This window comes from Pseudopodoces humilis, chromosome 3 (genome assembly GCF_049639895.1).
Source record: "Pseudopodoces humilis isolate 2021_Gansu_Grassland_sample_001 chromosome 3, ASM4963989v1, whole genome shotgun sequence".
In the NCBI taxonomy this organism is placed as follows: Eukaryota; Metazoa; Chordata; class Aves; order Passeriformes; family Paridae; genus Pseudopodoces; species Pseudopodoces humilis.
In genome coordinates this window covers 47,209,757-47,227,366 of record NC_142202.1, presented here as the reverse complement: position 1 = coordinate 47,227,366, position 17,610 = coordinate 47,209,757, and the positions used below count along the sequence as shown (strand labels likewise).

The 17,610-nt window shown below is 35.8% G+C and overlaps 1 protein-coding gene across 1 annotated transcript in view; it reads right to left on the bottom strand.

Annotated features, from left to right (window-relative positions):
* The window catches only part of WDR64 (WD repeat domain 64), a 58,251-nt gene that overhangs the window by 38,814 nt on the left and 1,827 nt on the right, over positions 1 to 17,610 (bottom strand). Inside the window, exons 3-9 of the mRNA XM_088053387.1 lie at positions 15,559 to 15,658; positions 14,904 to 15,007; positions 12,283 to 12,312; positions 7,842 to 7,949; positions 6,019 to 6,233; positions 5,364 to 5,498; positions 2,612 to 2,691 (exon numbers count right to left, since the gene is read on the bottom strand). Coding sequence (XP_087909513.1) covers positions 2,612 to 2,691; positions 5,364 to 5,498; positions 6,019 to 6,233; positions 7,842 to 7,949; positions 12,283 to 12,312; positions 14,904 to 15,007; positions 15,559 to 15,658 — 772 coding nt within the window. The remainder of the gene's footprint in view (positions 1 to 2,611; positions 2,692 to 5,363; positions 5,499 to 6,018; positions 6,234 to 7,841; positions 7,950 to 12,282; positions 12,313 to 14,903; positions 15,008 to 15,558; positions 15,659 to 17,610) is intronic.

Below are 17,610 nucleotides of genomic sequence, written 5' to 3'. Positions count from 1 at the left end.
TCATTTTTAGGGTATGTTACAGGTGAAATTGCAGGCTCACTAATTAACACAACTAGCTTATGTTCATTTAAAATAGTTTTAATCTGTCATTAACTGGATCAAAAATGTGTGCTCTCAATTAGTCAAGAGTGAGACGACTTTTGAGATAAAGAGGCAAACATTGTGTGCTCTAGTCTGGCGGTGTGCAGTGCCATTGTGAGCAGTGTATTCTATTAACAGAGCACAGAATTCTAAAGCTCATCTTTGAAGGCTTCAGTAGAGGGGTCTCTCAAGAGCTTTAGCATTATTCTAAATTCTGGGTGCAGCTTCATAGTAGGCCCTGACTGGTCTAACTTCACAGTGAAACTGAAAGAGATGACCCAACTCTGACTTTGTCTTTGGACATGCATTCCCACTGTGTTCTGGGACTCTTAGTAATACAGCTCAGGAATAATTTCCTTTCATACTCAAGGGGAGTAGCAGGGCTAAGCTTTGGGAATGAGGGTGAGAGGCAGAAGAGGCCCTTCCATAACAAGATGAAGAATGGTGGGTGAACAAGCAAGACAGGATTCCAACTCAAGGGTATGTAAATGTTATGAATGGACAGGAAGATTGTTAGAAGTTAGTACAATTTCTTACATTTCTTCAAAAATCATCACAATCATCATTACAGAGTCCTTAAACACAATATTATTAAACGTTTCTCATGTTGCCTACAATTTCAGTACTTTCGTGCAGTGAAAGTCAAAACAAATTAGAATTCAGGTTGAGAAAACTCATTTGCTTCTAAAATATTCTGACTGGGGCTCTGTTTAGATGGGATAGGAGCTCCTGCATTCTAAGTCTATGCTCCAACCATCACAAACAAGAATGCAATCCAACCTTGTCAAAAATGCAAGCTCCATTTTAAACTGAGAATATTTTTTCTGCAACTGCCACTATTCAGAAGACTCTTCCTGAACATCACTGTTTTATTTTTTGGTCTAATAGATATCAGTTGCATTCCTTGTTAATTGTCACTTTTCTAGGTTATAGAAAATACAGCTTTTTAATCTCTGCACAATGGTGGAGTTAGAGCTTAGGTCAGTTGGTTTAGAGCCTGCTGCTATTAACACCAAGATTTTGAGTTGAATCACTTTATGGGCCATTCACTTAAGAGTTGGATAGTGATGATAGTTATGGGTCCCTTCCCCCACCCTTTTTCTATATTCTGCTGATGGTTCATATCAGCAAGACAGAACCAGCACACGTACCTAGGGCAAGTGTTGCTGCATGATTGTCCTATTCCTTTTCTGTGCTACAAGTGTTTACTGCTGGTCACTGACAAAGCGGAGTGAGCACATTAGGCAGACCTTTGGTCTGGCCTACCAAGGCTATTATAATTTTCTTAGAAAGTTTATCCAGATTTTTCTCTTCTGGTATTTCCAGAAGAAGAATTTTCAGTGTGTAAAAGAAACTTTTTCTAGTTCCTGTGCAATTGACCCTCTTTCCTATCCAGACACTTCACCCTGGTTTTCTTACTACAGCAAAATCTTGTTGTACCTGTAGGAAATACTGACCACATTTTGTTCAATAGAACCTCCCTGCTTTATGTCATCAGTAAATTTCTCCAGACTACTTTTTTGTGACAAGGTAAGCAGAGTAAATAGGATCTCCTCCAAGGCTAAACTTCAGAATTTTCACTAATAACTCTTCTACAGCTGTATTGCTTTTCCTTTAAATCTTGTGTCTAGAAAATCAATAGAACTGCCTGATATTTATTTTGGTATCTTTCACAGTTTTCTACTTGGTAAACTGTTACAATTCAACATGAATTGCATTACTTCCCATATACTGCTATGTACATTATACTGCCATATATATTATCAAGGCTGGACAGCAGAGTCTTGGCCATTCTTTAGTTCTTGCTGTATGTAGATGTAAGAATTCTTATGTTTGCTATTGCAATTTTTAACAAAGTTGTAAGCAATAAAGACTTGAGGAAAAGCAGCATCAATGTCGCTCAAGGGCATCAGAGAGAATATATAAGCAAGATTGCTGCCATACTCCAGCAACATTTCTGCAGCATCAAACATGACCATTGCAGTAGACAGGCCCATAAAACTATTGGATAACAGGCAAGAAGTGGATGTAAGAGTGCCATTTCTGCAGTCTGCTTTGGGAGAAAGAACATACAGTAACATTTTGGGGAAACACGATCAAAGAGATCAATGGAAAGTATTAAGATGGGCCAACATGACTGCTTAAGATATGAGAGGATAGCGAAAGAGTAATAGGGTGGAAGCTCTGCTGATACTGCAAGGAATAATGTGTATAACCTGATCAAGGCCACTATGACTCAGAAAGATACCTTATAGTTGAACTTACTGTTTCTTTTTTTTTATCATATAAATGACACTTGAATGATGGAACCCTTGACATATTCATGTCATGAAGTATATCTCTTCAGACAAGGGCTGAGAGCAGTTAAAAGCAAGGCCTCTGTTTCCTCTAATTGTAGGCAGGAGCCACTGTTGAAATTCTCAAGATGCTAGCTCAGCCTTAAATAAGTTTAATCTTATTTAACTTGAATAAAAAAAAAAATCACAATTTTTTTCCAAGAACAATCTCTTGGAAAACACCCAATACTTACCTCCAGTGACAATGACTTTTGCCTTTCTACAGTAGGTGAAGGCATTTACTCCTTTAGGGACAGAAAATTCCTTTACAGGTCTGCAATAATTAAAAAAACAGTATGTAAGAAATATTCGGAAAATACAGTCTACAGTCATCCTGCCTTATTTTTCTGCAGTATACAGAACAGCTGTTTGCATTATGTATGCAATCTCATGTTAAAAGCAAATTGATTTATACCAGAGACTTAGAGTGATACTGGCATCAACAAAACAGGAACAGCGCACAGAGTGCACTTTCCATTAAAGAAATAAAAATCCAATCTGCACACCTGAATCTTTTAACAGGCAAACTCCAGACTCCTAAAATGGTAGTTGTTGCCAAAGTAAGCTGCACACAGTGTGTTTAAAGCAGATCATCACTGAGAAAAAGTACCAAAGAAACTGTGTTTGCCTGTTTCAGACATGGAGGTCTACTGTGATCTCAGTGCTACATTAACTAAGTGCAGTTACTTTTCTGTTGCTTCTGTATAATGTGCTGTATAATGAATAGTCTTTATATGATCTCTTTTGTGTTGTATGACAACATGAAGAAACCATAAGTATCTGAAACTCAACAGTTACTCTATTGCATTCACTGCTAAAGCACGGGAATTCAAACAGCCAACACGGACTGACTCAGTGTCCCTTCTAAACCCATCCTTTGAGCAACTTCTGCTTGTCTCTCCGAATTTCATCCATTGCTACTAATGAGTGAATATTTTATTGATTTTTGGATGTAGCAAGAGCAGGGTTTTGTCCTGTCATTCCCAGGAAAAAATGACTGCCAGTGTAAATAAGCTGTACAGAACTAAATGAGAATACCTTTAATTTTTTCCTTTTAAATACAGACAAGTATTAATCATCTACTCTGGGCTAGAGTAGCCATTAATATTGGAAACCATAAATGGAGGTGGCAGTAAATCTGACAAAAGACTGGAAATTTTGAGGATTAATGAAAGCTTGTTACTTCTAGGCAGGTGCAAATAAAATGCTGTTTGCTTCCTATTATTTAGAGGCAGAAAAGATTTCTTTCCAGAGCTCTAACAGAGAAGTCTTCATTCTCTTGACAATATAAAATAACAATAATTTATTTAAGTGTATGATTAACAGATTTCCTAAGGTTTTTTTTCACCTTTTGTACTATATAACTGTCTATTAGCTCTTTAATGAACAGTCTTGATACTATTCCAAGATCAGTGGGAATAAGGGATTCTGGCATTGTGAAGTTCTGCCCAAGCCATGGCCTTGCAACAGATGCACCTTGTGATCATATCCATACCTCTCTTTTTTAGATATTTTACAAGAAATTATTATAGCTGTTTACCAGCCATAACTGACAAACAAACTTAAGTCTCTTAAGAGAGAAGAGCCATTGCATCCCTCTTTGAGCACAATAACAATTCCTTGATACAAAGTTCATTGGGGAAATTAATTTTGTTAGAACTCATAAATCTTATTTTTAAACTAGTTACTTATTAAATGGGCATTTCAAAGTGATTTGAGCTATAGATTTCTTTAAGACTATTAATTTAATTTTAACAGCTGTGCAATTTTTCAGTTGTCTAAATATAATTTCATCTATCTACTCTGGTAAACTGCTTAGAGATATGTACTTATTGCATTTGGAGATGCAACTATACCCAGTGTGAAATGAAAAAGAACTACCAAGCTAGTTGCAGTTAATGTTCTATATTGAATTATATGATGGTAGCATCTACTCTTTTGACTAGACTTTTGGTGCTGCAGATTTAGTCTTCTTTCTCTTCTAACTAATTCTATTTTTCCAAAGCTCCCCCCCAAAAAAATCAGGATTTCTCAACTTTTCAGCTGACATAGTATGTGACCTTGGACAATCTAAAAATGTTTCATAGTTCACTTTCCCCATCCTCAACAGACACACAATACTCATAAAACCCAAAGGCACTGTACTGATTCAAGAATAACTACAAGAATATTTATGGCCTGTGTTATACAAGAAATAAAACAGATTATAGTAATCTATTTGTCTCTCTGAATGTACTTCAAAGAGGAATTGAGAAGCTGTAATATTTACAGTCTTTTGAAACATTTGAATGAAAAGTTCTATTTATATGTTATTTATAGGCCCTTCTTACATCAAATTGAATTTGTATTATTTAATTGTGCTATAGACTTTTCTAAATTCACAGACTAATTAGGCTTGGAATCAGTTAAATCAGCTAATAGCACTGATGAGCCATATGAATAAGGACTTGTCACAAATAAGGAGGCCATAACCTCTTTTCTGCCGCAAAGTAGAACCATTTCACAGCCCTCAGAATAAATTGTGCTCTTGAATTAATCTTGTGTAACTAAAACTTGTGAAAATAAAACTGTAAATGAAATTTAGTTGAGTTTATTTTTGACTGTGTATAAATTTTGAATGAATGGATACTTGATGTATGTGCAACAAACCAATAAGTTTTCTAACTAAAATTTACTTGCTGAGGAGAAATTTGAGGAGACAACACTGTCAACATGAGGTATTTTAAGGGTTGTGAGTACTGAGCATATATGGACAGTCCTCTCCTACATCAAAAGCTAGCACACAAATTATTCAAGCATTTAAACAACTGTCTTTTTGTTTTTATTAGCAATGCTAATAGAAAAGTCAGATTCAATATAGCAAGATGACATCTTATGAGGCACTGATCTCCAGCAGAGCTATAAAGCAGAAGTTCTCTTGTTTTCTAGAAGGTGTCAGATACTTACAAATGGTCCTCTAGTCGCTTTATGTCATCCAAAACAAGTGAATTAATTCTGTCTGTGGAGCAGGATCCAAAACGTTTTAGGGCAGGAAAGTACTTGATCTTCCCAACCCAGTCATCATGTAGTTTGCGTTTAGGACTAGGAATATAAATGGAGAAGTTATTTGGCTAGAGTAGCAACTACTGTGATGAGTCCGTAAGTGGACAGGGATTTTGTCAGTGAGATTATATACACAACCAACGCTAACATTTAATATCCATGGCAGATACAGAACCACTCTTCCAGCTCATATGCAAGCAGAGAGAAATTTGGGGTTGAACCATGCACTTTTCTAGTCACAATCGTGCTTTCATCTCATTGGGCACAATAAAGCTGTTCCTTTATCAAACTGGATGACAGCAATTGTGAATTCTCCCCTTGAATTGCATTCTGCATCCTCTCAGTTGTTAGATCTCTTGTAAAATCTTCTGAAAATGATGGCATTTCCTTCATGCAACAACAAGCAAATCATACGTACTGCAGTTTGAAAAATTATTTTCATTACTTAGATGGGGTTAATTTATAAACAGAAGCTAACCTCCCACTTAGGGCAAACAAAACCCAAATTAAAAACAAAGCATAATGTAAGACTGAAAATATTTTATCAAAAGCAACTTACATGTCAAAAGATTCAGAGTCCATGAGTTTAAATTGTGATTCTTTTTCGGTTTTAGATTGTTTCATTATGAAGTCATCACTGGTGATAGTAAGGAGATAAACATAACCCTTATCATCTCCCATTAAGAAGGTATCCTTAGCCAGGTTATCTGCCATTGTCACCGTACAAACACAGAGCAGACAGTTTTTCATTGGTTTGATGACAAAGCCATTACTCTGTGGAATATGGTAGAGAGTTTATTAAATAATGCACAAGGGCCCTTAAATTGAATCCATCATACTTATCCAGTTACATCAGCATTCAAGTCTCGACTTTGCTTTTTCAAGCTGCCCCTGTGCTAGCTATTTCCTGGTATCAGAAATTTATAGAATACCATCATGAAGTGGAGTTAAAAGCACATCCTAGAAGTTTCAGCAAGACTTTGTTTCATAGGTAGCTTTCTGCATTTCAATGAGGAAGGATTTATAAATTCTAAGAAGGATCTCTGCATGCTATGTGGAATGGTGCATAAGACTGTATATGGTTTCTAGTTCAAAAATAAGATGCTCTCTACAAGAAAATTGGAAATAACCAAATTAAAGAGTAGTTCAAACCACAAAATGTAACAGTAATACACCAGCAGAATCTATATCAGAGTCCTAATTAATAACACAGCCTAGGAGCGTCAAGTGCACCAATATGGGCAGGTGTTTCAATTTTTGAAGCACAGAGATAATGGGAATGAACACAGCTGCAAGACACTGAGAAATTTTGCTAGAAGGCCCAGGAATGGGATTTTGGGTCCTTAGACTGCTTATTGGTTCTACTGCCTGACTCCATCTGTTATTTGATTAAAGCATCCTTGCCAACCTAAACTGGGAGCTGTTCACATGCCATAGGCATTAGCTGCATCAATGCTGTCTGTGTTGAAACATTCGAGACACAATAGAGATAGACATATCCATATATTATTTTTGTGGTCTTGAAGAGAGCTGCACCTATTCATCAACAGGATACCTGCAGCTCTCACTGATGTAATGAGTGGAGGGAATTTGGAGAATAATAGGTGGAGAATAAATATTTGAGCCCTCATCCAAGAAGTCAAATTGTATTGACAAAAAGACTTAAATTGACCTGCCTGAGCTTGGGAAGCAACCTTTTAAATGGGGGGGGAAAAAATCAAGCCCTAAGAAAATTTTATCCTAAAAATAATTACTCTAATTCTCCTCATCATCTCAGATAACTTGGAATTTCTAAAAGAAGTCCCAGAAACAGGAAGAAAAAGCTAAAATATTTGTCATCAAAAACACATAAGACATAAAATAAAACTTTAACAATTTGGACATACATCATTAGCATCAAAATATTTTTTATCTTAGAAAGTCCTGCACAAAACACAGGATATGAAGAAATATTTTCTTTAGAAATTGGGAAGTTACCTCAAAAAGAATATGCGTTATATTCCTTGTAAAGCATGTTCCTTGATTCTTAATAGATTCTCGGATATACGTATGCCCATGCATACATTTTAGGGTACAGGTGCACTCATACACACTAGATATACAGAGAAAATAAATTCTTTGGGGGTTTGTTTGCACCATAGTGTAAAATTTTTCTTTCTTCTTCCAAACTTTTAATACATTTTAATGATCCCATTTGGCATGTAGAGAGTATTCCTCTTTTTAGTATTAATTCCACAGTTTCACAACTGTGTTGAGTTCCTACAAAGACAAAAGTTAAAAGCCTTCATCCTGCTAGACCAAAGGTATGTAAATGTATATTGGAAATGAAGACTGATCAGTTTTCAGGTTTAATTTTGGCATTTTTCTGATCCAAAATAATACCTTGATCTCTTTTGATTTATAGTCCCAGAGAATGACTGTGCTTTCAGTTACAGCAACAACATATTTCAGATTAGGCAGGAAATCACATCCAGTGATCCAAGCAGTATCCTGATGAAAATAAAAAGAGTAGCTAAGGAAGGATTATCTCTGTAAATTTATCAACTTTTCTATCATGCAAGTAGATATTTTAAAACATTTCCAGATAAATCACATACTCTGCACTAGCACCTGCTAGGTCTAGTTCCACAGAGAGTTCTAACTCCAGGAATAGCTCATACATGAAGATACAGAGGCACCAGGCTCAACCTCTGTTATCAATGACTCGCCTGAGAGGCACAAATGTTGCACAGGAGAGGACACAATACACATATACTGTTAGTCAAACTGTAATGACACTCTGGAAAAACACTCTGAGCAGAGAAAGCTTAAGCTAAAACATCCATAGTAAAGCAGATTAAGCTTTTACCTGGATACAGCTTGGTTTAAAACAAAAGAAACTTAAGGGCAGTCAAAATTTCAGCTATAAAAACAAAACTGAAATGAATGTTTATGAAAATAAGTAACTTTATTAATGATTTTAATTCTCCCAATAGGTAGATCAACTATTTACAACTAAATACATCTCCCAATATTAAGCCATTGTTCAAGTATACCTCCTATTATACAGGTATTAATGTAAAACAATTTCTCTTGCAAAGTATAGACTCCTTATGTTTCTACTTTTATTGCCTTTGTTGTACACAATATTGATTTTGCTCTTAGTGTAAAGGGTCCAAAATCCTGACAAAGGCTATCAACACTCTATTGCAGGAGAAAGCTTCTCTCCTTCCTAATGATCTGTAGGCAAGTGGTAATACGTTTACAAGGATTTTTTGTACCCTTTACTACAATAAACATGTGGAAAATGTCAGTCCTGCAGAGGCCTTGTGGATTGTTTGGTAATTCTTATGGAAGAGTTTGATAACTGTGGCTTTTTGAGGTCCTTATAATAGTGTCAGATACTTATGACTAAATGGCTTGCAAAAGATGGTTTTACATTTGTAGTTGTCACTAATTTGCAGTGCTGGCTTGTGATGATGCAATCAAAGTAACAGGTTTCAGCTTCAAAGGAAAGGTTATAAGAATTTCTCAGTGTTGCCATACTTGACAAACTAGACAGGTACACCAGATCAACCTTTTTGTCATTTTCTTATTCCATCCTGTTACTTAAGGGCTCTTATCTTTCCTCCCTTGTTTTCAATACAGCTTCTGTTTCACTTTGTCTTGCTTACCCATTGGCTCTGTTTACGCTTTCCTAAGCCATTTTAAAAGATATTTCATTTCCATTTTTGAAAGTAGTAATTTGTTCACTACCAATATTCCCATTATCATTCAACAATGATTCTATGCTGACTACTAATTTTGGGACCTGTCCACTGGACAATTGTTAATCAATGCAGGCAACTGGGTTTTTTTCCAGTGGTCATATTTTAAAACCGAAGGTTGTGTGGTGCTTAGCCAAATATCGTATAGAATTTTAAGTGTATTATATTAATGCCTCTACTCTTCACTTGTCACATAATCTCATCAAGAAATGAAATCAGCTTTTCTTGATGTGACCTGCTCTCCATAACATCCCCCTAACAAATGTACCCATAGCTCATGTTGCATTTATACCATCACAATGCTAGGAAAGTTCTGATAGCTGCCGTTCACTGAATTTTATTTCTAGCACTACTGTGTTTCAGTCTTTCTGGCTTAATATCCTCAGGGCCAAAACCTCTCTCACTCTGGTTGAGTGGGCCTCTATTCTGAAACACCTCAAGAATGAGAACACTTAATGGAAGAAAGCATAGGAGTATAAGGGTTGTTGCAATCTATAAGCCACCTTCTACACACATCAGTGTGTGTCAATGGACAGAAGGTTTGGAGTACAACTTATCTCTGAATAAGTCCTGAATTCAGTGCCTTACTTAATTTGCAGGAAGATGCACACAAATATATAGCTTCATCAATTAGGTATTGATGCCAGTATTGATGATGATATTAAAACAGTGGAAAATGGCATAATAATTGTAGTGAGAAAAGAATGTACTGTTATTTCTGCAGATCAGAAGAACTGAAATGTAAGCCCTGAAATGTAAAGTCATCTTTCTCAGTTTATCTATTTAGATATTAATCATATGCTACTATTCATAGTTGCACATTAAGATCATTTGGTACTGAAGTTTTCAATTAGTATTGTTCACCATATCTTTAATAAGTACATGGTGGGTGATGATTTACACCCATGTAAGATATTGTGCTTTGATTTTTAATAAATGTTTAGATTAAAAGTATCAAGATGCAAAGCTTCCATTTTTATAAGCATACATTACATTAGAAAAACTGTGGCCAAATTCTAGAGTTAGATCTCTCAAAGAATCCCCAAGTTAATAAATTTAATAGTATCATACATTTCAACCATCTGGAAAGTTGTATTCACTATCTCAAAGAAATCCAGAATTTTATTGGCTTTCAATTTGTGAATTTAGATTTAAAGAACAACAGAGCTTAAAATATTATGTCCTACAAGCATCAAAATCTTTCATAAACCATCAAAAAATTCAGGAACCTCAAGTCCAATAAGAGCTCTTTAAATTCTTTTTCAGCACAGTAGTTAGAGAAAAGATGAGAAGAAATTAAATTGAGCAAGGGCAGGACCATTCAATGCAAATACTTAAACAAGAATATTAGATAAAAATTCCAATTCCATGAGACAAATCAGAGCACAAAGCAGAAAAGGGTAATTTTTAACTAAGCCATCTGAACATTTCATAACTTTGACACAAAAAAAGTAAATATAGTAACTTCAACAAAAGTAAAATGACATCAAAAAATACCATAAAACCTTTCATAGAGGGATTTCCTAAGGTTGTGGGCATGGGTTTCTCCTTTCTTTTCACCAACTGTCAGCTCCCCAGTCAATCAAATGTCTCTGGGAAGCCAAAGATTTTCCCCTGAAAGACCTTATACTCTGCAGAAGAGACTGTCATGTTCAGCAGTAATGATCTCAACAGATCAAATGATCCTCAAGAGCAATGATCCTTCATCCCAAAGATGGAGAGGAATCCAAACTATTTTTGACCTACTTCCTTCTGCCTCTAGGAAAGGCTTTAAAAATGGAAACATCTCAGCTGGGAAAGTATGGGAGTGTGGCCTGTAATAACAGTGACAGCAGATCAGGGTAGCCCACAAAGATCTGATGCAGAGCTGAAACAAGTGGATGCTCACAGAAAATAAAACAACCAGCTTTAGTATTGCATTTGTTTGGAATCACAATCCTAACAATTATGCTATTGCACCATTATACTGGGAGATACCATTATGTTAAACATACCCTTCTTTCACATGTTTTATGGCAAAGATGTTCTTCAATGGTGCCTAATACTGCTACAGCTGCCAAATATTGTCCTACTTTTGCCACAAAAAACCCTTCACATCATTGAGGAATCATTTTAAGACAAATGCTTAGTGCTGAAAAAGGAAAGAGACCCTGCAGCTAGCATCAGGCTAGCACACCAGCTTCTTTCAGCTTTTTTCCCTTGGTGTCTCTGGGGAAGATCCTACCTTTGCCTATTTGAATTGGGGAAAGCGGTTCCTACAAGCAAAGTAGGAATGGCTACAACTGACTCCTGTAGCACTCCTGTAGTCAAAGTTTCCAAAAGTCAGTTGGTCTCAAGAATATTTCTCACAGTTACCTCTCTGTGCTGATTACACAGGTCAGATTAGCTGTTGCAATAAATTAAATGCAACTCAGGCACAGAGCTGTTTTCTGAGTTGGAGAAGTAGGGCCTTTGGTGTGGAGTACTTCTATTGCATTTTAGAATTCCCACAATATGTAAGGGAGAACCAACAAAATGCACTGCCTCCTGACACAAGATACCTACATCAACTTCTAGGACAAGGGGTCATGTCAGTTTGCTAAGACTGATGTCTCTTGTCTACAGGTCATCTGAAAGAAGCTCATTACCTAAAACCTGCAGTGATAATCCCAGGGTAAACATGAGGTTTTAATGTATGCTCTGTGTAGCCAATCATCTACCTTGCAAAATGTAGAACTGTTTCTCATTAGCAAACTTAAAATTTTACTTATTAAAATTTCACAGTGACAATTGAAGTTTTGGATTTTAGAAGAAAAAATTCTGGCAAGGTAATGGGTAAAGGACAATTTGGCAGAAAAAGAAGCATTTATCTGAGGTTTCATTTATCAGAGAAAAGAAATCAAGTTACTCAATTGTTTCAATAACTTAAAGGAATAAATCAAAACTATTTGAACTACAGCATTCTATGAAAAATCATGCAGAAGTCTCAAAGTTAGAAGTGGCATTAGAATAATGCTCAGTTTCTAATTATTTCAATCTAGTACATGCTGATTTTTACTTAAAATTTTTTAACAGGAAGGAGACAAAAAGGAACTTACTTCAACTTCGATGGTTGCCAGAACTTTCATCTGAAAAATCAAGAAAGCCATTGTCACAATAATAAGGTAATTCTTAAATTAAAAGTCTAAACAAAGTCATCTCTTCACAGGCAGATCAGAACAGTAATTGCTAACTGAAAGAGTAGGCAGTTAAGATATGGGAAAGATCCTTAACCTGCCTGCTGTCTGTTCCCCTTTATATTGTGAGGAACTTAAAACTTCTCTTTCCCTCACAATTGTTTCATAGTTTCTGGTTTGGTTTGGGGTTTCTACATTGAGATGTTGAAGTGAGTAAAGTAAGTAAAAAACCCCTCGGCTTTACAATGTACAGAGGACAGATCAGCTGGTCTTCTGATGGAACTGTGCTTTTAATGGTTATTGACAGCTAGAACAGCATCAGCTCCTGTGAGAAATAGCATGTATCATACAGAAACCTAAGCTAATGCTGTCCCAATGCCATGCCAACTAGTGCCAGCAAAATCCCTGGCAGAGGCAGCACTTCAGGCTGCAAACAGGAATACCCACATTAGTACAGCATCTTTCAGCAAAGGTAACTACTGGTAGACAGTGTAATGTGGTTCAAAACCTGAAGTGTTTGAAGAGTAACCATCATCCAGTAGAGACAGGGTTATCTTCTATGTCCTTAAACAAAACTACTAAGTTTTCAAAAGTAGTTTCAATCTTTTCCCTTCTGAAACACCCACACATGATTTTCCACCTCTTCTCACCCTTGCCCCTCATCAGTAATTATCCAATGGTATCTTGTACTCATCCCAGCAATTCCACATTTCATAAACAAGAAAGCTAGGATCAAAGTCCTTCTTCCTTCACATAGAAGTGAGATGCTAGGTTGTGGACAGGATAGGATGTGACTAGGTGTCATCATGGACAGCCTTTGAGCAGAGTTTAAGAGTATTGTTAACCAAGAGATGGATATCCATGTACTGTATCAGACTTGGCTTTATCTAAAGTAACTAAAATGTGTCCCTAAGGCTGCCTACTCCCACAGGTCTTACGTACTGGTCAAGGCACCATCCATATGTGAACCTAAGAAAGTTAGGTAACCTAGACATGTGTCTCGTATTCTGAGTAACCTGGAAGTAGTTGATGGTGTAGAGCTGCATACAGGTGTTGAGTCATATTAGGCCCACATTTTGTTGCAGAAAGCAATGCTTAGCCCTCAAATAGTATCACAGAATCATAGAATGATTAAGGCTGGAAAAGATCTTTAAGACGATCAAGTCCAACTGTAAAACTTACAGTGCCAAGTCTACTGCTAGATCATGTCCCCAGTAGTCACTTCTACATATCTTTTGAATACCCCCAGAGTTGGTGACTCAACCACTTCTCCAGGCAGTTCCAATGGTTGACAACCCTTTGGATAAAGAAATTATTCCTAATATGCAATCTAATCCTCTCCTGGCACATCTTGGGGCTGTCACAATGCCTTAGTAATTTTCAGAACATTGTTTTCTAAGTGGGAGTTAACATCCCTAAATGACTGTGCTAAGCAGCTGGGTGTAAAATAATTTACACTGCAGTTACTGATGTCAGATAACACCAGCCTATGAGGAGGCAGCAATTCAATGTGAAAATAGCAGGGGCAGTTAGTGGGTAGGGAGGCGAGCTATTTTTAATCTTATACTTTGGGAAATTATTTTTCATAGGTACATAAGAGGGTAAATGTTCTGGAGGACAGGCTTTCAAATAAATTATTTCAGCATTTACCAAAACTGCAGTACTGCTTTGTTACTTAATCATCTGCAGGCGTGCTTTCTTGGTTTAAATGCTCCTGTCATAAACATTATGCACTAATTAGCTAAAACCCCTAGAAAGCATTAGTGCTGCTTTAAAGTTTTACTGCATTGCCTGAAATAACTTTTAAGAAACTGGTTGCATTACAATTGTACAAATGTAAAGCACCAATGAGCATAGACGTGTGATAGCCTGGGTTTCTGTATGACACATTCTATCTCATAGCATCTACAGGTGCATACCACTAAATAGTAATAGAAATAATCTGGGAATGATGTACATTAATGTACAAACTTTAGTTTAACAGCATCTTAAGCCTGAATTTCTACTTATAATGGTTCAGATCTTCTTACATTTTACTGATGAGGGAACTAACTGTGAGCTAGTGTCACGCAGAGTGTTGTAAAACTCACAACTTTCAAACTTCTAGATTTTGCTGTATTGAATAAATCTTATTTGCAAACCACTGTCTCTGTCCATTCTAGATATTTTCATAGCTGTAGAAAACAGTTAATTCTCTGATTTCTACTCTATATCTAAAAGTCAATTCCTATAGTATATTTTTTTATTTAGGGAAATTTTTCTAAACAGAAATGCAGATTATTTTCTATTAAATTAATTTCTATGAAGAATGTCTATCATTAGCCATCTCTACCTTCTATCAACTTGTGTGGAATGCCTAGTAAGTTTATAATTGAATACAAAGATGTATATTTCCTGCTGTACTTAAAAATATAGAAAAAGTTACCTTTGATAAGAAAGATATGTAGGCTTTTTATGGGAAAATTTGAATGCTAGATCACAGCCCACTCAGTTCCCCTATGTACAGCCTAATGCAATAATAAAAGAGTTTGATTTAGAATTACCTGTTTGCTAAACACAGTTAGCACTCCTTTCTGAGAGGCTGTTAATGTGAGATGCAGAAGGGGCACCTTCACTATTCCCTTGATCACATCTTTTCTCTTGACAACTGTCAATGACAAAATATTACTCTTCTACTTACAGCCATGGAAAACATAAACAAATAGAAGTGTATTAGTAAGGAAAACATAAACAAATATGACTATAATAGTAAGAACAGTTTCTCTTCCTGAAATGCATTTTGGTACCATATGCAAGGCAGTGATGCAATATGTCATAAATTATCCCATACTTGATTTAATTCATCATGTTGCACTTTAAATATAATTAATATAATAATTCTGGATGTGCCTGTTCTTCCTCCATATTTTCAAAAAATACAGAAAAACAATGAGTAACTGCATAAATAAATAGTCTGGTTCAGAAAAATTAATATTTTCAAAATAATTAAGGAATATGGAGAATGGGTAAATGCCACAGTGGAGTGTTCAATGTTTACTAAAAATCCACATATTTTGGAACATGAATAAGAAGAAACATGAATAAGAAGAAGAAACATGAATAAGCAGACATGTGATCTTATCACTCTACTTTCAGGAAATTGAGCAGCACACTGCATTAGAAAAAATCCAGTTTTTGATGTAAGATGAAGTATGTCACCTGAATGAGTAATCTGCTGTTTTTCAGATACAAGGAAAACCATGCTTTCTTTTGATGGGGAAGACGTGGCATCACTTTCTTCTGTGAAACAGCCAAAAATCTAAACAAAACAAAATAGAACTAAACAAGTAATTTATTGCAAAACTACTTCTGGGAGATATATGTATAAAATCAAATAGTTATCTCGCATTTTAATAATTCAATATTCTTTGAGTAAGTACCTTAGTATTATTTCCTTTAACCATTATCTGTCAATATGACTTTAGACTTCTAAGATCTGACACTCAGGCACAGACATTTCTTCAATGTTTGTAAAGAAGTCAGCTTACACAGGGCTTCTAGGAATACAGTTCATCTATTTTTTAAAGTTGTTAGAACAGTTTTGCTTTGTAAACAACCATATTCAATTTTCATTTTCTAGTTTTACCTACCTCAACTAGGAAAAAACATTAGCAAAAGGCAGACAAAACAGACAACTCCATATTTATAAACTGAGACATTCAATGCAGCACAGTGATTTAGCCTACACAGAAAAGCTTTTCCATAAAGATATGCTCCCATTTGTTTAAAAAAAATGTAATAAAAAGACAACTTCTAAAATATCCTTTTTTGTCCATCTCCAATCTGACAATGTTCCATTTGTACTGAATATGATGAAGATGCCTGCACAGTCAGGTAAGTAGCTTATTTCTACTCCATGGTGTGAAATTTTCAGATGAAATGCACTACAAATCTCAAGCTCTGTACCCAAAAGCAGTTTAGTAATTTCTTTAGGAAATTAGTCCCACTTAACTGTACAAATTTTTTAAACTACTTTCTCATATTATGGACATTATATATACTTCCTTTTATGAGTTCTAAAAGCAATACTCCTTTGGATGGGAGACAAGATGTTATATTTTACTCTAGTTCAGTATTTTCCATGTTATACAATAGAGTTCCCATTTTCATTCTTTGAGAGATTCAGATGTACACCTTTCAAAATATACTCTCATACAACATTACTCTTAGTTTTTCGCTTCACAACTCCCTCCTTTCCACATACACAATTATTAGCTATCATACATCCATGTTTTTCAAGGGAGTTTATATGCAAGCCATATTAAAAGACTGTCACCAGTCTGCTAACAATTGGTAAAATTTGAGAAATGCTCATAGGAAGGGTTCTGGGGAATTTTATCCCAAGGAAATCATGCACAGATTTCAAAAGGAAACTAAAGGAGCTTCACCTCTTTTACTACACCCCATACTGTGCTTGCTTGTGCAATTATGTAGCTGAATTATTTATGTAATTATGTAATTTGGTAACTAGTCTGACTGCATTAGAAACTCATATGGTTTTGGAGTAAATGATCTACACTCCAGCAAACATACAGAGATTCCCTTACTTCTCTTATATACTAATGAGCCTGAACATAACTTGCTACTGTTCTGCTACCCTAAACAAAGGACAATCAGTCCTTCAGACTGTCAGCTATTTTCCAGATTTGACCCAAGCCCTCCTTGAAAGAAATCTTTAATGGCTGATGAGCAAAATCCGTGAATAATGTGACAGTGTAAGTAAAAACAATGGTTAAGAAAGGTAGTATCCAGAAATGTTCCCATACAGAGACTTACTAAATAGAAATGTCTGAACACACAGTTTTTAGGATGATATTAGAACTTGATATCAGTTGTTGCTAACATATAAAGAACAGGTGCTGGGTATCTTCAAGGTTCCAATATTAGCATGATGTTCCAGAGTAACATAAAATGTAAATATGCTGACAAATTTACAGTTCATGTCATTTGCTAATACCCTGCCATGTAAGTCCAGCAAGGATTTGCCATGTATACAATGCCTCTTATGCTATCCTAGGAAAGTCACTGTGTACTGGGAGTTATGTCCCTTCTGTACAGTTCTGTCTTTGGGTAAGAAACAAGGAAAAAAAGTCTTGTAGTAATATATGATGATGGGTGCTCTTGATAAGGATTGGCTCTAACAATCTAAGAATGAGTAATTTTTACAGAACAGTTGCCTAAAACACTACCCATGGGAAATACCTTAATAAA